The following is a 22,299-nucleotide window of genomic DNA, read 5'->3' on the forward strand; positions in this document are numbered from 1 at the left end:
GGGTTCAGAAAAGATTTACAAAGATGTTGCCAAGGTTGGAGGATTTGAGCTAGAGGGAGAGGCTGAACAGGCTGGGGCTGTTTTCCCTGGAACGTCAGAGGCTGAGGAGTGACCTTGTAGAGGTTTATAAAATTATGAGGGGCATGGATAGGGTAAATAGGCAAAGTCTTTTCTCTGGGGTCAGGGAGTCCAGAATTAGAGGGCATAGGTTTAGGGTGAAAGGGGAAAGATATAAAAGAGACCTACGGGGCAACATTTTCACGCAGAGGATGATACGTGTATAGAATGAGCTGCCAGGGGAAGTGGTGGAGGCTGGTACAATTGCAACATTTAAGAGGCATTTAGATGGGTATATGAATAGGAAGGGTTTGGAGGGATATGGGCCGGGTGCTGGCAGGTGGGACTAGATTGGGTTGGGATATCTGGTCGGCACGGACAGTTGGACCGAGGGGTCTGTTTCCATGCTGTACATCTCATTGACTCTAAGACTACACCAGAGGACAGTGCCTCCGAGTGCAGTCACTGCAGCCGAGACTGCCTCACCTGCCGGGGCAACTACACCCACAACAGACGCTGCTCTACCAACAAAGATTGAAGCAAGACTTCCCAGGCACAGTCCCATGGTCTCGCAAGACAAAAGGATGCCCAATACATCAAACATCAAAATAGATCCTTGGGAGTGTGTGGGTCAACCATTGAATGAGGTTCTCTGATATATTACAGGATGTAATGCAATTGGAAACACAGTAAGAGACACAGAATCACTGCTGGCACATTTTACTACATAGATCAGTGCTGCTTATACATACAGACGTTTGTCTCCACACGTTACACAACATAATAGTTTAAGACATCATAGTATTACAATAAACAGGCGATTTGCAATAATGTGAACCTTTGTGTTGTTATTGAAGCAGGTATGGTTATCATTTCATTGATGCCATAAAGTAAGCTTTCATTTGTCTTAATTATAGCATTTTTTTGAATAACCTGTAACTAACTCTGCTTAAATGCAATGACAAAGATAAATGATGATGTATGGTTAACAATGATCCATAAAATCAGAGCTCCAGGCAGATGCAGTCTGATTATTGCTGTTGGAGTTTTATCCAGTTACAACTGATACTTGAACCTTCAAACCTCGGGGTAAACTGCATTGGAAGCAATTCCACAGTTGTTATCCATGTCCTTAGCCATGTGAACATATCCTCTGTTGCCCCAACTTGCTCCCCAGCTGAAGCAAATAAAATAAGCTTGCATTACAGTCCTGGTGAGTCATGCCTTTCGAAATCAAGCGAGAAAAGTGACAATTCAAAGCAAACTTATAATTTATATTTTAGGAGACTAAGAGATAGAGATCTCTTGAATGGCTTATGGGTTCAGGAATGACCATTTAATTCTGAGACTGCTGCACCTTTTCATTACATCATGGCTGACTTTTGTAACAACCCCATTTACCTGTTCTGTATTCCTTGAAAGCTTTAGCTGAAAACAACCTGTTAATCTCAGTCTGAAAAACTTCAATGTCCCAGCATCTGAGCTTTGAGGGAAAGAGTTCTATATCACTATGTGAAAATGCATTGCCTCACTATGCTCCTGAATGGCTCAGTTTTACTTTTTTTATTAGATTCCCTACAGTGCAGAAACAGGCCCTTTGGCCCAACCAGTCCACACCCACCCTCCAAACAGTCACCCATCTCCCTCACACACCTAGCATAGCCAATTCACCTAACCTGCACATCTTTGGACTGTGGGAGGAAACCAGAGCACCCAGAGGAAAATGTTTTGCTGGAAAAGCGCAGCAGGTCAGGCAGCATCCAGGGAACAGGAGAATCGACGTTTCGGGCATAAGCCCTTCTTCAGGAATTATGCCCGAAACATCGATACTCCTGTTCCCTGGATGCTGCCTGACCTGCTGCACTTTTCCAGCAACACATTTTCAGCTCTGATCTCCAGCATCTGCAGACCTCACTTTCTCCACCCAGAGGAAACCCACACAGACACGAGGAGAACCTACAAACTCCATACAGACAGTTGCCCAAGGCTGGAATCAAACCTGGGACCATAGTGCTGTGAGGCAGCAGTGCTAATCACTGAGCCACTGTGCTGTCTTGCAATTCTGCCTTATTTGAATTCCCCTATAAGAGGAGTATCTGTGTGAATGTAGCTTGTAAATGGTTGTTAAGTAGATTTCAACTGGGACACCCCTCGAATGATTAAATTTCAGGAGAAATAGATCAAGATTTTGGCCCCTGTCCTCACAATTTATTTCAGGCTTTTAATTCCATTTGACCGCTTCAAGCTATGGGACATTTCCTCCAGCCCAGTTAAACTCTTGAAGGGAGCCTGAATAAATCTTGCACACAATTCCTTGCTCTTGGGTCAGGTTGTGGACCATGGCATCACTGTACCCCTGGTCTCACTGCAAGTCAGCCTCTCAATTCATGTCTCATAACCTCCTTCCATTCACCATCTGCTCTAGAGACTTTAACTCTTGCATCAGATCATACTTTAAGCACTTCTTTTCCCTGTGCATCAAATTCCTAGATATATTCTCTCTGTCTCTGACTTATCAGGTAACAGTTCCTTCACATTGACCATGTGCTTTAAAAACCACCTTTTATTTATACAGAGTTTTGATGAGTCACTTACTTCAGGCAAGCAATTTCAGGCATTTACTATCTATGCTACTTAACTATCTGATCTGCCTGTATTGCTCGCAAGACAAAGCTTTTCACTGTGCCTCAGTAAATGTGACAATAAATTCAATTCAAATTCAGGTGATTGACAGATAACTGCCACCACAGTGGCCTTTTTAAATAATCTATTTTAACTTAACTCCTATCCATTTTAGGTCTAAATCTAACTTATGCTCTCAAATGAACTTGAAAAAAATTTACCAGTTGAATTTCCACTTTGAACCAAATTCCCAGATGTACTCTCTCAGCCTTTGCCTAGACATAGCTGTGAGTTCAGGAGACATCATCTTCCTTAGTGGGAGTGCTTGTAGTCCCAGCAGTCATAGCTACAATCTTATGGTGCTGCTGTGATAACAGAAAGGCCGGTCAATCTGATTGGCCAGCAATCTTGCTGTTGGGACATTCTCTCCCTGAGGGGTGAAAGCTCCACTTTTGAGTAATTAATGCTTCCATTGGATTAGAAGCATCAGGAAACAGTCAGCTTTAAAGTCATGTCAATGCTGAATGAGTTTTAGCTCTGACAGGGCGATCATCTGCTCCCCACAAAAGCAATCCAAGTGGTTCAGACCAATGATCTTTCATCAGATATGGGAAACATGCGTTCCCATTTATTAAAGATCTTTTCTTTAGTTCATTTTTTATCTTACCGTCCCCTTTTTTACCTGCTTAAAACCTTTGGCTCCTTCTAATTTCTCTCAGTTCTGAAGAAAGTTCCAGAACATTAACTTTGCTTCCCTCTTTACAGATGCTGCCAGACCTGATAAGTATTTCTAGTTTTATTACCAATTACAGAGTGACTTCTTTGAAGCATTAACATCTGGACAACAAATTTCAATCAATGTGGACAAAAAGAGTTAAGCCTACTACATTGTGACGGCAGGTTTTGACTCTGTAGCCTTAATTATAAAGAAAATTAAACTCCAAGGCAGCATTAAGATGTCTTTAACACCTTGCTCCCACATCCACTCTGTGATGTACCTGTTTTTAACAATCCAAAATGGTTTCTGATTTTCAGTTCCATATCCAACGACCAAAATCCCATGATCCAATTTGGTTGTACTGCAGCGAGGTTCATAAAATATTCCTGTCAGAAAATAAATATTTATGATTGTTACTGCAGAATTTCTAAATGTTCCACAATAATAAAAGCTGGAATTTTGTGTGTGAAATATCAAAAACTCATGAAGGTGAAATTCTAACTTGCAGGATCAGAGTTGGAGTGAATTCCTATATTGATCTCTGTACATGGATAACCTGAACAATTTTTTAACATTATGCATTCACATGATGTGAGTATCACTGGGTCGGCCAGTGATTTATTACCCATTCTTAACTCTCAGAGGCAGTTAAGAGTCAAGTCCATCACTATGGGTCTGGAATCACACGTAGGACAGACCAGATGAGGATGGCAGATTTCCTTCCCTAAAGGACATTAGTGTCTCAAATGGGCTTTCCCTGGCAATTAGCAATGGCTTCATGGTCAGCATTAGACTCTTATTTACAAATTATTATTGAATTCAAATTCCACAACCTGCCATGGTGGGATTTGAATCCATGGTATCCAGAATATTATCTGAATTAGCATTCCACTGATAATACCACTAGTCCATTGCCTCCCTGATAGTCATCAAAGCTACTCTCACCTTCCTAAGGTTGTGCTGATTGGGAGGAAAGACTGTGGAAGTAATGAGTTTCTTAAGCACATGCCCTAATATAGTTACAGTCAGCTTAAATGTGGGTATGGGTGTTTCCAGTAAAACTGTCCATCTCAACCCTAGATAGATGCAGCCAATCCAATATCAAAAGGTACAACTGAGCACAGAGGTGCAGTCCTAATTTCTATTGAAGAGATTCCTCAGTGATGAAACTTATATTCTTTTACCTTTTGCTTCAACCCCATGTGACTTAGATTAGATTAGATTACTTACAGGGTGGAAACAGGCCCTTCGGCTCAACAAGTCCACACTGACCCGCCGAAGCGCAACCCACCCATACCCCTACCCCTACATTTACCCCTTTAACCTAACACTATGGGCAATTTAGCGTGGCCAATTCACCTGACCCTGCACATCTTTGGACTGTGGGAGGAAACCGGAGCACCCGGAGGAAACCCACGCAGACACAGGGAGAACGTGCAAACTCCACACAGTCAATCGCCTGAGTCGGGAATTGAACCCGGGTCTCTGGCGCTGTGAGGCAGCAGTGCTAACCACTGTGTCACCGTGCCGCCCAAATGTCCCCTTTAGAAAAGCAGACTATCATTTCAGTACCATTCCTCTCTGCAGGTTAAAGTTCATGTAGTGCCACACCATGGGAGGTCCAAAATATTGGAAGTGGCCCAGTGCAATGGATTGTGGGTAGGCCTCTGTAGATATGACAGAGTGCTGTTTAGTTTCACCCTAATGTATTTCTACTCCTTCCACATGTCAGTGGAAGTTTTAGACTTTGCTCTTGGTAGATGATGCAATCAGACAGATTATGATGTTTAGATATCTGGAGTTCTGTCACAGCAGATTTCAGACTTATAGCTTTGGCTGATGCAGGGTCTGCCAATTTTCAAGTATGACCATAAGAAGTAAGACCAAAAGCAGGCCTTTCAGTCCATTGAATCTGCTCCACCATTCAATGATATTATGGCTGATCTAATAATCCTCAACTCCTCTTTCCTGGGTTTACCCCATAACCCTTCATTCCCCTTGCTGACTGAAACTCTGTCCATCTCAGTCTTGAATATACTTAATGACACAGCTTTAAGAACCCTCTGCAGTAAAGCCTTGCACAAATTCACTACCCTCTGAGAGAAGAGGTTCGTCCTCATCTCTGTCTAGAATGTGTGCCCTCTTATTCTGAGATACTCCCTGTGGTCTTCGACTCTCCCACAAGGGGGCAACAACCTCTCTGTATTGAGTCAACAATCACACACCAGGTTATAGTCCAATAGGTTTATTTGGAAGCACTAGCTTTCAGAGCGCTGCTCCTTCATCAGGTGGTTGTGATGAAGGAACAGAGCTCCGAAAGCTCGTGCTTCCAATTATATCTATTGGACTATAACCTGGTGTTGTGTGATTTTTAGCATAATGCATTAAAGGTGTGAAGTTAAAGTCTATCTGTGTCCCAAATGTTAGGTCAGACTATTTCTAAGGTAAAAACAATGACTGCAGATGCTGGAAACCAGATTCTGGATTAGTGGTGCTGGAAGAGCACAGCAGTTCAGGCAGCATCCGAGGAGCAGTAAAATCGACGTTTCGGGCAAAAGCCCTTCATCAGGAATACAGGCAGAGAGCCTGAAGCGTGGAAAGATAAGTGAGAGGAGGGTGGGGGTGGGGAGAATAAACTGGGTTTAACAGAATGTTACATGGAGTTATGCAGTTTTTGAGAAAAATAAAATGTAATTCTGCAAGTACAAATTCACCCTACAAACATATATGTGTGTGTGTGTATGCAGGGGAGACCAAGTGAGTGTGTCCATGTGGATGTGTGGGTGGAAGTGTCTGCTTTTTGAAATATTCTTTCATGTGTTGGAGAACAGATTCATAGCTCCTTGAAAGTGGAGTTGCAAGAAGATAGGATGGTGAAGAAGGCATTTGGTATGCTTGCCTTTATTGGTCAGTGAATTGAGTGTAGGAGTTAGGAGGTCATGTCGTGGCTGTGCAGGACATTGGTTAGGCCACTTTTGGAATTTTTGTGTGCAGTTCTAGTCTCCCTCCTATCAGAAGGATGTCGTGAAACTTGAAAGGGTTCAGAAAAGAGTTACAAGGATGTTGCCAGGGTTGGAGGATTTGAGTTATCGGGCGAGGCTGAACAGGCTTGGGCTGTTTTCCCTGGAGCATCGGAGGCTGAGGGGTGACCTTATAGAGGTTTATAAAATCATGAATAGCGGGGATATAGAGGGGGAAATAGAGAAGGCCTTTTCCCTGGGGTGAGGGAGTCCAGAAGTAGAGGGCATAGGTCCAGGGCAAGAGGGGAAAGATATAAAAGGGACTTCGGTGGCAACCTTTTCACGCAGAGGGTGGTATGTGAATGGAATGAGCTGCCAGAGGAAGTGGTGGAGATTGGTACAATTACACAATTTAAAAGGCATCTGGATGGGTATATGAATAGGAAGTGTTTAGAGGGATATGGGCCAAGTGCTGGCAAATGGAATAGATTGGGTTGGGATATCTGGTCGGCATGGACAAGTTGGACCCAAGGGTCGGTTTCTGTGCTGTATATCTCCTTGACTCTATGACCTGGGTTTCACTGGCTGGATTGGCATTTATCACCCATCCTGGGTTGTCCTCGATAGAGGGGAATGGTGAGCTGCCTCCTTGAACCACTACAGTCCATCTGGTGGAGATAGATCCACAATGCAATTGGAACAGGAATTCCAAGATTTTAACCCAGTAACACTGAACAATGATATTCATGTCACTGATGGCTTGAAGGTGAGGAGGGAAGTTAATTTGAAGGTAGTGGTGCTCTCATATATCTGCTGCCTGTCTTCTTCTAGATAGTTGTATCTATGTATTTGCAAATTGCTGAAGAGGCTTGGTGAATTTCTGTCATACATCTTGTTGATGGCACATGCAGTTGCCAATGTCAGTGGTGGAGGGAGTGGATGCTTGTGAATGTGGTGCCAATCAAATAGGCTGCTTTGTCCTGGATAGTGTTGGAGCTGCACCCATCCAGGCAACTGGGGAGTAATCCATTGCATTTCCTGACTTGTCAGGAAAAGCCTTTGGAGAACCAGGTGGTGCATTAACTAGCCTCTGATTTGCAACTATAGCCATTGTACTTATATGATTGTATGAGGATTGGTCAGCTCTGTTAGCTGGGCAGTTGGTTTGGTAGACAGATTGGGTTCAATGCACATATAGCTGAGCTTACCACGAAGGACTTTTCTCAACCTTTCTCTTTTCTCAACCTTGCCCCTCCCATGAAAAATGGTGACCATTAGTTTAAACCACCACCAGTTGTCTCTCTCCAATGAAAGAGTGAGATCTTTTCCTTTTCTTATGTGGATAATCTAGTTCAGTTTCTGGCCAGTACTTTAATAGTGGAAGATTCAGTAATGGCAATGCCATTGAATGTCAAGGGGAGAGTGTTAGATCTTCTCTTATTTGAGATAGTCATTGTTTCTGCTTCCCTCACTTCCACAGAGGTGTTCAGCACATTTTGCAATAACTATACTGAGTACATTTTATTTGGTATAACAACAGGAGCCCCGATACGCATCCCACTTACAAAGTCATTTATGTTTTTGTGGAGTAAGGTGAAAGAACAATGGAGAAATATTGTTACTTCCAGGGAGCCTTATTCCACACATGAGTTATCACAGCTAGCAATGACCGAGCTGAACTTAAAACAGGTGCTGAGTCAGCAATGAAGCTTGTGATGAAGGTATGGCTTAGGAGGTTATTTTGTCCTGGTTTCTTTCAAGAGAGAGATTGCACAAGAGGCACTGAGCAGGCTACTGAACACCACTTCATTAAACAGGGGGTTAGGAGACCTTGATATTTATTGAACTGTCTGAATGGGTGTGGCCAGCTCTCTCAGATCAGGGTCTCTGGGTTTTGGTCTTTCAGTAGCATCAAAAGCTGTTGGATCTCTACAGAGTTGGAAGCATCAGTAAATGTCTCCTGGCTGCTACTCTCTGGATTTTTTTTCCTCCTGGATTGGAGAACCGCATGTGAGAATCTGTGTCTGAAGTTTCCATTTTGCCAAGGGGTGTGTTTATGGGATGCTACTACATAGAAACAGTTAATTAATAATTGTCACTGTACCTATTATTCAGTTACGTTTTCCGTTAGAGTTAAGTTATTCGAAGTTCTTCTTTGTTTTGTTTATATTTTAATTATAGTGATTAAGTAAACTATGCTTTCCTTCATGTGTCAAAAAGTGTGGTGCAGGAAAGGCACAGCCGGCCAGGCAGTATCCGAGGAGTAGGAGAGTCGATGTTTCGAGCATATGGTCTTCATCAGAAAGTAATCTTCATTTCTGAGGCAGAGTTTATGCTCGAAACGTCAACTCTCCTGCCCCTCAGATGCTTCCTGAGCGCCTGTGCTTTTCCAGCACCACACTTTTTGACTCTGATCTCTAGCATCTGCAATCCTCACTTTTCCCACTGTTTTCCTTCAGGTGGAGCAGTTTGTCCAACTGCATTACATCTAGAACACAGCGCTTCACATTTGCCTTTAAAAAAAGAAAAACGAAAGTCATGGCCGCCTTCTTAAAATATTTTGAGGGGGTCTGGTCTGGTCCATAACAAACTGAACTGCCTGCTGCATGCCAGCAACAGACATATACCACTGAGCTGCTTCATAACAGTAAGTGTGCTGTCAGAACCTCCTTTGTCATTTTCTCCCAGAAATCCCACTGTGCGCTCTCTGGAGACTGCTAGAAAGGGGCAGGTCCTGGCAGATTCCAGAATTATTAAGACAAAATCTGAGAACCCTTGGATGGCCCTTGGACCTGACATTTCGTGACACATGAATCATGCTTCCCTGCTGCTTTACTCTCGAAAACAGGCATGAGCCCATTTAACATAGCGAGAAAATTTGCTTCTTACCTGATTTGTACAACATGAATGATCTATGTTCTGCATCTATACCAGCTGATATTGGTCCAACTGTAGCCACTGCTGCAGCTAAATCCACTTCTGAACCAGATGGAATCCGCTGCGCACCTTTGCAAGTAGCAACAATATCACTCTGGTTGAATGTACAATTGCCATCCTGAAACCAAAAGCAAGTCAAAGAAAACTGAGATCCAAATGATTTCCAGGAATTTCCTGACAACTGTTACCATAACTTGTTGGAAATGTAGATTTCTGGAGAAATTTGAGGCAGCATTCTTTCTATTCAAACTGTCTGACAACTGCCAAACAGTGACATTTCAGAGCAGAGTTACCTTCGCAGTATATGGATAAGACTGCTCAGAAGTGATGCCTTTTTCTTTTATAAATAGGAATCCTGCCAGGACAGATCCACCATTACAGCCTGCGTTTCCCACAGCTCTGCTACAATCCATCAGATACTGTTCACTCAGGGAAATGAGTTTTCCTGTTTTATTAAAGACTTGACCTTCAAGTACTCCAGTAGCGCTGAAAGCCCAGCACGAACCACACTGCCCCTAACAAAGAAATAAAAGTCTCAGTGAGTGGGGAAATAGTTTAGGACATCTTCTTAATTTGGAGGAAGCTTCATGAGGAAGCTCATTGTTCAGGACTCAAATCAAGGATAAAAAGTTGAGACAGAAGCAGAAATATAAAAGACGGAAAGGAGGATAGAGCAGATGAATGCATGGCTGAGGAGCTGGTGTGTGGGAGAAGGATTCACATTTTTGGATCATTGGAATCTCTTTTTGGATAGAAGTGACCTGTACAAGAAGGACGGATTGCACCTAAATTGGAAGGGGACTAATATACTGGCAGGGAAATTTGCAAGAACTGCTTGGGAGGATTTAAACTAGTAAGGTGAGGGGGTGGGACCCAGAGAGATAGTGAGGAAAGAGATCAATCTGAGATGGGTACAGTTGAGAACAGAAGCGAATCAAACAGTCAGTGCAGGCAGGGACAAGGTAGGACTAATAAATTAAACTACATTTATTTCAATGCAAGGGGCCTAACAGGGAAGGCAGATGAACTCAGAGCATGGTTAGGAACATGGGACTGGGATATCATAGCAATTACGGAAACATGGCTCAGGGATCGGCAAGACTGGCAGCTTAATGTTCCAGGATACAAATGCTACAGGAAGGATAGAAAGGGAGGCAAGAGAGGAGGGGGTGGGGGGTGGGGGGGGGGGGGGGGGCATTTTTGATAAGGGATAGCATTACAGCTGTGCTGAGGGAGGATATTCCCGGAAATACATCCAGGGAAGTTATTTGGGTGGAACTGAGAAATAAGAAAGGGATGATCACCTTATTGGGATTGTATTATAGACCCCCTAATAGTCAGAAGGAAATTGAGAAACAAACTTGTAAGGAGATCTCGGCTATCTGTAAGAATAATAGGGTAGTTATGGTAGTGGATTTTAACTTTCCAAACATCGACTGAGACTGCCATAGTGTTAAAGGTTTAGATGGAGAGGAATTTCTTAAGTGTATACAAGACAATTTTCTGATTCAGTATGTGGATGTACTTATTAGAGAAGTTGCAAAACCTGACCTACTCTTGGGAAATAAGGCAGGGCAGGTGACTGAGGTGTCAGTGGGGGAGCACTTTGGGGCCAGCAACAATAATTCTATTTGTTTTAAAATAGTGATGGAAAGGATAGACCAGATCTAAAAGTTGAAGTCCTAAACTAGAGAAAGGCCAATTTTGACGGTATTAGGCAAGAACTTTCGAAAGCTGATTGGAGGCAGTTGTTCGCAGGTAAAGGGAGGGAAGAAAATGGGAAACCTTCAGAAATGAGATAACAAGAATCCAGATAAAATATATTCCTGTCAGGGTGAAAGGAAAGGCTGCTAAACAGGGTGAAGCAGAAAAATGGAAGGTATTAGGGGAGAGGATGGATCAGTGCGGGAGATGCTTCTTTCAGGCTCCCCCTACATTGGTAAGGTGTACGGGAGGAAGGCAGAGAGGAGAGAGGAAAATCCCCAGAACCAATAATAATTGTTTGAAAAAGGAAAAAACAAATGTCAAGGTGTATTGTCCAAGATTGAGATTCTATTTGATTGTAATGTACAAAATAAATTGTCACAATTTCTGCCTTGATGTATTGTCATGTGCAATTCGTTACATAACCATCCAGATTTCAGATCATCCCAGCAAACTGATCGTGTTGCTTATATTACCTGTAAAAAAGGTCAAATAACATGATTTTAATATTGTATGACATTAACAGATCTTCAATATATCTCACTTTAATGAGCACCAGAAACATTTCCCCTCATCTTTACCTGGTCCTTCACTGAAGTAACATAACCTTTGGGACGCCAGTCAACAGTGCTCGGCAGTTGGATGTTCTGCTGTGCTGTAAACACTTTGGAACTCATTTTCTCAGCTTCGTTTATGCTGGATGCAGACAAAAGCTGCCTGAACTCATTGAAGGTCTAGAAAATCAAAATAACTGAAATTGTAACTTAGCAGGATCTAAAGACTCATTTTACTTTGCTTATAATTTCACGGTGAATTTGTATAACTTTCATTCTCTGGGTGCAAAAAGCAAACATTTAGAATTCCCGAGAATCAGTCATCAGATGGGCTCTGTTAGCAGAGTGTAGCTGAGAATTGCAATTGTAAAGTTTCAAACATCCGTATCCTGGATTTTCCACTTCGTAGGCATGGTTCAGTTTATGAGATGTTTCAACACAAGAAAGAAAAAAAATCACAAGAAGACCCCTTTGCATTTTAAGCAAGATTTGTGGAGAACATTCATAAGCAGGTTGGTAAGTTTCACCAAACAATTCTGTAGATCTCAGAAAGTATGCCGAGAGTACTAGCAGTTAATGCTGCAGGGAGTCGGTAATTGGAATAAGGTGTTCACTGCTCAGAGTTAGATGGATTTGGAGAGGTCACAGAGTTGGTGTTACTAAACAGGAGAAAAATGACTGCCATGTAGCCCCCTAAAGAGATACTTAGACTTGGCATGGAAGGTGCTGGAAGATGTTATCAGAAATCTCAGTATGGAAACATGACCTCCTACTCAAAGTGCAGCACATTTCATGATTGTATTGCAACCACAAGTGTTGCTGGACTTTAAACTGTGTGTGCATGTACATATGTGTGTGTGTGTGTGTGTATATACATATATTATATATGTGTGTATAGAAAGGTGTATATGTCTGTGTAAATTTATGTGTTTGTATGTATGTGTGTATATGTGTGTTTGTGTATGTTGTTGAGTGTGCGTGTGTATGTATTTCTGTGTGTGTGTGTGTATATGTGTGCGTGTCTGTATGTTTGGCTGTGTACGTGTCTATGATGTCAGAAAACTGATAAGAATTGGTTTCCCAAATTTGCTGCAGGGATCTTGAAGTGATGTTTCTGTGCAAAGATGTTTTAGACTGGAGACATCATGAGGCAAGAAACATATGCCTGACACTGAAGCATATATGTGGAGGAAGGAGCATAGAGAGGGAGGTCTAGAACAAGGGGATGTGAGATATTGTGTTATAGCTATCTTTACTAACTCACTCACCAGCTCACTATATTCATTAATACTGCATTCCAACTCAAACTGCACTACATCGGTTAGTGAATAAAAAAGGCTATTTTTGATACTCACTTATTTCAGTCATTATTTGAACATGCTCCCATAGGGACAATTCAAACCTGAGAGAGATAGGTTGAAAGGGGAAGCTTCTGACCATTGTGGAATGGCGTCCATTTTATACATGTCAAAGCGATCAGGATCTGAAAATACCTCAATCACCGTGGGCGGCACAGTGGTACAGTGGTTAGCACTGCTGTCTCATAGCGCCAGAGACCTGGGTTCAATTCCCACCTCAGGTGACTCGCTGTGTGGAGTTTGCACATTCTCCCTGTGTCTGTGTGGGTTTGCTCCGGTTTCCTCCCACAGTCCAAAAATGTGCAGGTTAGGTGAATTGGCCACGCTAAATTGCCTGTAGTGTTAGATCTAGGGGAATGGGTCTGGGTGGGTTACGCTTTGGCGGGTCGGTGTGGATTTGTTGGGCCAAAGGGCCTGTTTCCACACTGTAAGTAATCTAATCTAAACTCAAAGTCACTTCCTCTAAATTACAGTGGATTCAAGCATAGTTTGTTCAGCTTTTTCTCTCAGGAGATCTCATCCATTACAAGTATCAATCGAGTAAGTGCTCGCTGAACTGCCTCCTAAGCATTGAAAGCTTTTCTTAAATAAGGAGAACAACATGGCACACACTAATATTGATGTAATCTCAGGAACTGAAACAGTTTCCCTACACTTGTATGCGATTCCCTTCAAATTAACAAAGTTCTTCTATTCGTTTTCTTGATCACTAGTTCGACTCACATATGAGCAATCTGTGATTCATGCACGAGGCCATCCAGATGCCTGATCATTCCAGAACTCTGCAACCTCTCTCTAGTTGAATAATATGCCTTTCAATATTGCATCAACTGAATCTTTGCCCTTCAATTAAGGAAGGTACAAAGGGACAGATTATGTTGTCTTTACAACTTACTTTCCTACTGATCTTTGTGTCATCAGTAAATTTATCAACCATGCATTCGGTCCCTTTATTGAAGTTACTTAAGTGAATTGCAAAATATTGAGGGTGCAGCATTCATCCCAGTAGCACACCACAAGTTACATCACACCAAACAGAAAGTGGCTCATGTATACCAATTTTCTGTTTCCTGTTGGATTTTCCATGCCAACATGTCAATCCCTACATCATAAACACTAATCGCCCAAAATAATCTGATGAAATACTTTCTGGAATTCTAAGTTCTATACATTCACATTCCCCTACATATCTACAGCATATGTTATCTCTTCAAAGAGCTACAATGAGTTGGTTATGCACAATTTTCCTTTAAAGCCATGTTGACTGCTTGGTTTCCTGAGACTTCTCCAAGTGTTGGACCATAATTCATTTAATAACAGGTACTAACATCTGTCCTCTGACTGATGCTAGGCTAATTGGTCTGTAGTTTCCTGTTTTTGTCTCCTTTTTCAAATAAAGAAGTTATATTCTGTATTTTCCAATCTGAGCAACCTTCTCCAAATCTAAGGAATTCTGGAAAATTAAAACTAATGCATCGGTTTTCTTACCTATACTTCTTTTAAGACCTGAGAATGAAGTGCATCGGGATCTAATGGATTTCTGAACCAACAGCTCCAACAATTTACTCACTCTTACTTCCCTGGTGATTGTAATTTCTTGAATTCTTCTGCCTTCCATTTCCTACAGCTAAGACTGTGCCTGGCTGACCTCATTGCAATCTTTACAGTAATCTCTATAGCGGAACTGATGCAAAACTAAACCTATTCAGTTCATCTGCCGCCTTCTTATTTTCCATTTGTAATTCCCTGGATATGCTTTCTATCGGGCTAACTTCACTTGGTAAACTCTTTTTTTAAGTAGCTATAGAAACGTTTATTATTTGTTTTTATATTTCTAGCTAACTTTCTCTAATACTTTCCATCTTTGTTAATATTTTTGTCATTCTTTGATTTCTTTAATATCTTGTCCAATTTTCTGACCTGCCACACGCCTTTCTACAGTAAATGCTCTTTTGCTAAGTTTGAACTTATCCTTAACATTTTTAGCTAACAAAGCATGGAGGGTGCTTCCCTTGAAGTTTATCATGCTTATTACAAAGTACCTATTCTACATACTCTGTAGTTTGTCCTTAAATATGTGCCACTGTATTTCTGTTAACTTACCACTTAACCTAATTTACCAGTTCACCATCATGTGCTCATAATTGTCCTAACAATGTTGATGTACCAGATTTTTACTTCTCTATACAATCATATAATGATCACTGCTACCTAGAGGTGCCTTCACTTAGAGGTCATTCATTTCTGCTATTGTATTGCACAATACCAGGACTAGTCTAGCCTGCTCTTTGGTCAGCTCTAGTACACGTGAACTGAAGAATGTGGTGCTGGAAAAGCATAGCAGGTCAGCCAGTATTCGAGATGCAGGAGAATCAACGCTTTGAGCATTAGCCCTTCATCGTGGGCGGCACGGTGGCACAGTGGTTAGCACTGCTGCCTCACAGCGCCAGAGACCCGGGTTCAATTCCTGACTCAGGCGACTGACTGTGTGGAGTTTATACGTTCTCCCCGTGTCTGCGTGGGTTTCCTCCGGGTGCTCCGGTTTCCTCCCACAGTCCAAAGATGTGCAGGGTCGGGTGAATTGGCCATACTAAATTGCCCGTAGTGTTAGGTAAGGGGTAAATGTATGGGTGGGTTTCGCTTCGGCGGGTCGGTGTGGACTTGTTGGGCCGAAGGGCCTGTTTCCACACTGTAATCTAATCTAATCTAATTAACAGAGTGATCCCTCCATTTAGGTTCCTGCCCTTTCTAAGTGTCCTGTACTCTTCAATATTCAGGTTTCAATCTAAGACATTCTGCAGCCCCTTCTCTGCGATCCTTGCCAGATTGTGCTATTTTATTTCTGTTTGTGTGATTAGCTCATCCATTTTGTTTCAATGCCAGATACATTCAGAAACAGCCTTCAGTTTTGTCATTTAATGATATTTGTAATGCCTCTCTGTCTGTGCCTTGTCACTATTCTTCAGTTGAGCACATTGTCCAAATTTCAATTTCTTGCCCTTAATATTTGGGTTAAAAGTTTCTATACATCCTGAATTATGTGGCTCACTAGATCACTGATGGCAGCACAGATAACTCACATCTATAACTAGCTCCCTTCTTCAAGTCTCTGATATTTTGTTGCTTAAGTTACTCTTAAGTAACTTAAAAGTACTTAAGTTTGTTCACAAAGCACTTTAAGATGCTTTTCCATGTGAAAAATACATTTGACATGCAAATTATTGCTTAACTGACTAAACTCCAGTAAGAAATCTGGTTCTTGGGATTGACAGGAGTTGCAACTTACCAACCTGCTTCCAAACACCTGAGCAAGTAGGTAGAATTTCTTTTTATTCACTCATGGGACGTGGGCATCGCTGGCTGGCCAACATTTATCACTTGTCCCTAGTTTCCTTTGAACTGAATTGCTTGCTAGCCCCTTTCAGGGAGCAGTTGGGTGTCAGCCATATTGTTGTAGGTCTGGAGTCACGTGTAGGCCAGATGATGGCAGATTTCCTTCTCTAAAGGACATTAGTGAAACAGATGAGTTTTTCTGACAATTGAATCATGGTCATCGGTAGATTCTTAATTCCAGATTATTATTAGATTCAAATTCCACCATCTGCCAGGGTGGATTTTGAACCTGGGTCCCCCAAACATTATTTGAGTTTCTGGATTGATAGTCGAGGCCATCACTTCCCCATGTATCCTTACAGAAAACAAAATGAAGTTCCATTTAGTACACAGGAGTTGGTTGTGAGGTTTCCCAGCAGCTTCATTTGGGGATTCTTAAACATGCTGTTGTGTATCATTGGTGAGATAACCAACGCATTTCCATTTTCACAGATGCTGTCAGACCTGATGAGTGTTTCTCGGATTTTTTTTACCTCAGATGTCTAGCATCTACTGTCAAAAAATGCCATTGTAAACTGACAAGGCAGAAGCTTCCTTGCTTCTCATTCATTCTACGCAGCACTATCATTTCTGATACATTGGAAGTTCAGAAGATGGTATCTTTCATTTCTACTTAGTACATACCAGATCTCCAAATTGGTTCATTCCCACAGTAAAGGTGTGTTTCCCCATTGCATGCTCCAGATTGTGTTGTTCGATGTATCTCCCATTGTCTTCCCAAACCAGTCTTCTATAATCCTTCTCATGCTAAAAGCAAGATTAAGCCGAAATTAAGTCTTAATCTCTTTTACTGTTGCAAATTTGGGTGTTTTAATCACTTCAGTTGCACACTTAAAAACAAAAGATTTTACATGCCGCATTAACATGCCCATTCCTGTTAAGTTCTGATCTCCTGTGTTGTGGTGGACAGTGTTACTCACTAACAACAGACCTATTTCCTCAAGGACAGCATCACCACTGGAAGCTGTTCAGAATCTGAAGCTTCATACCATGAGCCCCTGTCCAGTCTCCTTCATGAAATTTCCATTCTGCACTGATAATCGACCATCAAGTTGGAGGGAAACAGTGGCTGTAATGTTGTCTTTGTTTTAAGGGCTACTCATGAGGACCTTAGTGACACTCTTACATGTAAACATTCCACCTGATGAAATCTTTAATTCCTTCTTTCTGTGAATCTTCTCTCCTTGTTGGTCAAAGGGCCTGGGTTAATTGGAATATCATATTGCTGACAAGTATAGAATCATAGAATCCCTACAGTGTGGAAACAGGCCACTCAGCCCATCAAGTCCACCCTGACCATCTGAAAGAACACCCCATCCAGGCCAACCCTCCCTAAGCAAATCCATTCCTGCATTTCCCATGGCTAATCTGCCTAGCCTGTACATCCCTGGACACTGTGGGCAACTTAGCAGGGCCATCCACCTCCCCCACACATCTTTGGACTATTTGAGGAAATCAGAGCACCTAGAGGAAATCCATACAGACACAGGGAGAACATGCAAACTCCACACAGACAGTCACCCGAAACTGGAATCGAGACCGGGTCCCTGATGCTGTGAGGCTGCATTGCTAACCACTGAGTCTCTTAGATTGTCATCTCCTGTTACTACCATCTAGTTCCCAATGTCACCTACCCCGAAACAACTACTCAATAAATTTCTGAACAACTTGGATGGCGGAATGGAAAGCCACTGATCCAAATTTGCTAATGACAAAAAGATAAACAACACTGGAAGATGTGTAGATGGAGGCATAAAATTACTGAGATATCAGGAGATTAAGTGAATGAGAAAACCTATGGTATATGGACTTTTTCACACAGCGAGTTGTTCGGGTCTGCAATGCATTGCCTGGAAATGCAGTGGAGGAGGTATAATTGAGATATTCAAGAGAGCATTGGGCGGTCATTTGGTTATTAATGTGTTCCTTTTGCCGGCAGCCTATGTGATGACAAGGCCTGGTGTGTGGGTGCTGCGGTAAGAACATGGGGAAAGGTGCTCAGGGCCTACTCGATATTGAGACCAGAATGCTGCAAATTTCCCCAACCGATAAATGAGGTGCTGTTCTTCCAGCTTACGCTGAGATTGACTGGAGCACTACAGCAAGCCCAAGACAGAGATATTGGCCAGGGAATAGGGGGAGGGGGGGTGGTAAAGTGGCAGACAACTGGAAGTTTGGGGTCATTTTTGTGGACAGAATATAAGTGTTCCACAAAATGGTCACCCAGTCTGCACTTTGTCTCTCCAATATAGAAGGGATCACTCTGTAACAGTGAATACAATAGATTGGATTGAGTGAAGTGCAGCTAAATCACGCTTCACCTGGAATGTATGGCTGGGCCCTTTGATAGTGAGAAGGGAGGAAGTGAATGGCATGTGTTATACCTTCTGCAGTTGTACGGGAAGGTGCCATGGGGGTGTCAGGGATGTTCGGGGTCGAGGAGGAATGAACCAGGGTATCCCAGAAGGACGGGTCCTTGCAGAAGGCTGACAAGAAAGGGGATGGGAATATGTGTGGCATTTAGTGGCATCCCAGTGGAGGTGGCAAAAATGGTGGCCAATGATCCTTTGAAAATGGATGGTCTCCCATACTCAAAGATTGTCCAACTCTCCCCCACTTAGAATCCCCCTTCCCCCATGTTCACAGGGCCTGGGGCATTGGGCTGAAGCTAATCATCATTGGTGTTGTATGCAGTTCCAGCGCTTCCCAGTTGGTGCAGCTGGCTATTGGGCCTGCTGGCAGCTCTCAGAGACTGGACTCACTCCCACTGAAGGCTGGAAGTCCCATTTGGTTTCTGAAGACCAACTGCAATCCACTATCACTCGAGGGCAGCTTTCCCATTAAGGTCAGTCAGTTTGTGAACAACGTTTCTAATACTGCTGCAGCCCTTTTAAAATTCAGTCCATGGTCTCATTGAATGGCAGAACAAGCTCAAGGGAGGAAATGGTACACTCCTAACCCTGCAGTCCTTTGCTTTCTGATCTATTATGAGGCAGAGATGAAGTGGAAACTGAGTGGAACAAAGCCTCAGCTATTTCCTGACATAGCTGAGATCTGTAAACGAAGCAACAAGAGATAAATATACATTTTGATGCACAATTGCTGGGACAATTATATTTAAAGCTGTTTTCATTTTTCAACTGATCTGTGTTATGTTTATAGTTGGTGCATGTTATGTTGGGACTGTGTCTGTGTTAAGAGGTGAGTCACGTGGCAGTGATAAATGTGCAGCCAGTCTTCCTGGACTTGTTCAGATTGTTTTGAACTTTTACAGAGAACACACCTTCAAAATAAAACCTCCTCACTTGACTGAAGCAAAAGACAAGTTTATACATCCTTTAGCTCTGACTGGAACCTAGTAACTGCCCAGTACAGAACAATTCGGAATCTCATCATTTTGCAACTTACTGGCATCTGATCCCCTCTACAAATTATTATTCATTAAGGATTGAATTGTGTTGATGAAGCATTCCTCAACATAATCAAAACTTATGTAAAAGAATACACATAGTAAACAATCAATCTCAGAAAGATTGTGCAAGCTAAACAGTCGTTTCGATGCATTGAATTTTAATTCAGAGAATAAGCAGATAAATACCTGATTAGGAATTATTAATAACTGAGGGGTTCATACTGAACTGAATCATTCCAATACTGAGTTCTGAGGGAGGGTCACTCAAACCGAAATGTTAAATTTGATTTCTCTTCACACATGTTGCCAGACCTGTTGAGTTTTTCCAGCATTCTAATGCTGTCCCAGTTTACCTCCCACCTACAGTGTTGGTAGACCTTACCCCATGCAAAACTGTTCTGTCTGTGTCCTAATGCTCACCACTCCCCCAATTCTCTGCCCCATCACTCCTGTTCTTTCCTACTTACATTGCTGTCTGTCCAGAAGAAAGGTTACACCCAAATCATTGACTTCTCCACCTCCTGAGGCTGTCTGGCTTGCTGTGTTCTTCCAGCCTCCTGCTCATCTACCTTGGACTCCAGCATTTGCAGGTTTTTTTGTCTCTAAGTCTGTCCAGTAAGGCCTCAATGCAGATGTTTTCACCATGCTTTGACATCGATCCATGTACATTGCTTATGTCTGTAACCTCTTCCAGCCCTACAATCCTCCAAGATTTCAGGTTTCTACATTTCAGAACTCTTGTTCATCTTGATTTTCTCCATATTTCCCTTTGTAAATCTCAGCACATCTTAACCTCACTTTCCTTCCTTAAGATGCTCCTTAAAACCTACCTCCTTTAAAAGTCTTTTCATTTGCTGCCTCATCTCACCTGAAATGGCATGACAGATTTTCTTTGAAAAAGCTCCTGCAAAGTGCTTTGGGATATTATACTTATTTTACTAGGTGCTATATTAATGCAGATTCTTTTCAATCAAATTCAAAATGTGTGAAATTGTTGCAATGTTTATCAACATTATTCCTTAAAAACCTACAAATGTGGAATTAAGAACAGAAGTAGGCCATTCAGCCCTCTCAAACTTTCACCACTTGATAAGACTGAGGTCGCTTTGACGATGGTCTCATTTCTACATTCTTCTTTACCTCCTATAACCTTTGACTCCATTTAACTCACGCTTTAAAAGAGTTAATGAACCTAACTTCACGGTTCTCTGAGGAAGAAAACTTCAAGAACTAATGCCTCTCTCAGAGAAAAAGATTTCTCTTTATCTCTGTCTTAAACGGGAAACCCATCGTTGACCCTTGGGTCTAATCTTACTCAGAAAGAGAAACAGCCTTTCAGCATCCACTCTGCCAACATTTCAACAAGATCACCTCTCATTCCTCTCAATGCTATTGGATACAGGCCCAACCTGTCTATCCTATCATCTTAAGATAATCCCTTTCTCCCAGGAGTAGGTTGAGTTAACCTTCTCTGAACTGTTTCTAATGCAACCTTTGAAGTAAGGTCAACAACTAACTTCTTACCTCTTCATACTGTTTATTATGAAATGATTTCCAATTATTCCAGCCATCATCCAACGTTGGATCAAATGGGGATCCGGAGGCTAATGCCAGAATGCAGACCTCCACATATCCAATGATTAGGGTGACCATTATGATAGACAGCCTAATAAGACAAAACCCATAATATTAATCTATAATGGAAAATATTGCTCACAATTACTCTGGACCAAATTGTTATTAATGTTAGTCTGTATAGAGATAAGGTTATCCAGAGGTTTTGATCAATCACCCACAAACATGGTCGCCGAGTTTAAGAAAAAATATTATTAAGCTGGAGAGGGTTCAGATGAGATTTACAGAACATTGCCGGGTATGGAAGCTTTGAGTTATAGAGAAAGGCTGGACAGCTGGAACTTCTTTCATTGGAGTGTAGGAAATTGAGAGACGACCTGATCGAAATTTATAAAATATTGAGGGGTACAGATAGAGTTAATGGTAGTTGTCATTTCCCTAGGATGAGGGTTTCAAAACTAAGTTTTTAGAATGTCCTAAACACACAGATGGTTCACTCATGCCTTTCCGGATTGGAAGTCTGACTTCTTTATCCAGCCTGCACGATGTGCGACTCCAGTCCCAGGTTAAGGTGAGAGAAGAGATATTTAAAAAAAAGACATATTTTTAGACAGAGGGTGGAATAACATATGGAATAAACTTCCTGAGGAAGTGCTGGATACAGGTACAAATGCAATGTTTAAAAGACATTTGGGTAAGTACATGAAAAGGAAAGGTTTGGAGGGATATTGGCCAGGAGCAGGGACTAGGTTACTTTGGGATGATGTTTGGCATGGACTGGTTGGTGTGAAGAGTCTGATTCCACGCTGTTGACTCCGTGACTGTATAAGAATGTGCTGGAATGTTATTTTGGGATTTATAGCCCAGCTTGCTTTGCAAGCCTGAAAATGAAAAGCTGGTTTTAAGGCCTCGACTATGGAAGCTTTTAGGTGAAGGTGACGACTGCAGATGCTGGAGATCAGAGTCGAGATTAGAATGGTGATGGAAAAGCACAGCAGGTCAGGTAGCA

At 42.1% G+C, this 22,299-nt stretch overlaps 1 protein-coding gene across 2 annotated transcripts; it reads right to left on the minus strand.

Annotated features, from left to right (window-relative positions):
* Nucleotides 1-1,134: 1,134 nt before the first annotated feature.
* On the minus strand, nucleotides 1,135-21,374 carry LOC122565542 (cathepsin L2-like). Of its 2 annotated transcripts, none has more exons than XM_087976154.1 (7): nucleotides 21,240-21,374; nucleotides 16,928-17,050; nucleotides 11,580-11,732; nucleotides 9,588-9,809; nucleotides 9,247-9,412; nucleotides 3,678-3,783; nucleotides 1,135-1,234 (listed from the first exon to the last, which is right to left on the minus strand). In XM_087976154.1, exons 1-7 carry the CDS (start codon nucleotides 21,366-21,368, stop codon nucleotides 1,135-1,137), a joined length of 999 nt encoding a protein of 332 aa, XP_087832280.1. In that variant the 5' UTR covers nucleotides 21,369-21,374. The 2 variants fall into 2 exon arrangements, with proteins under 2 accessions (XP_087832280.1, XP_087832281.1); XM_087976155.1 differs by having other exon boundaries at nucleotides 1,135-1,222; nucleotides 3,666-3,783.
* Nucleotides 21,375-22,299: the final 925 nt, after the last annotated feature.

The sequence above is a fragment of the Chiloscyllium plagiosum genome, unplaced genomic scaffold (assembly GCF_037043375.1).
Source record: "Chiloscyllium plagiosum isolate Xiang-an unplaced genomic scaffold, Cpla_swu_hap1 HiC_scaffold_28, whole genome shotgun sequence".
Classification (NCBI taxonomy): Eukaryota; Metazoa; Chordata; class Chondrichthyes; order Orectolobiformes; family Hemiscylliidae; genus Chiloscyllium; species Chiloscyllium plagiosum.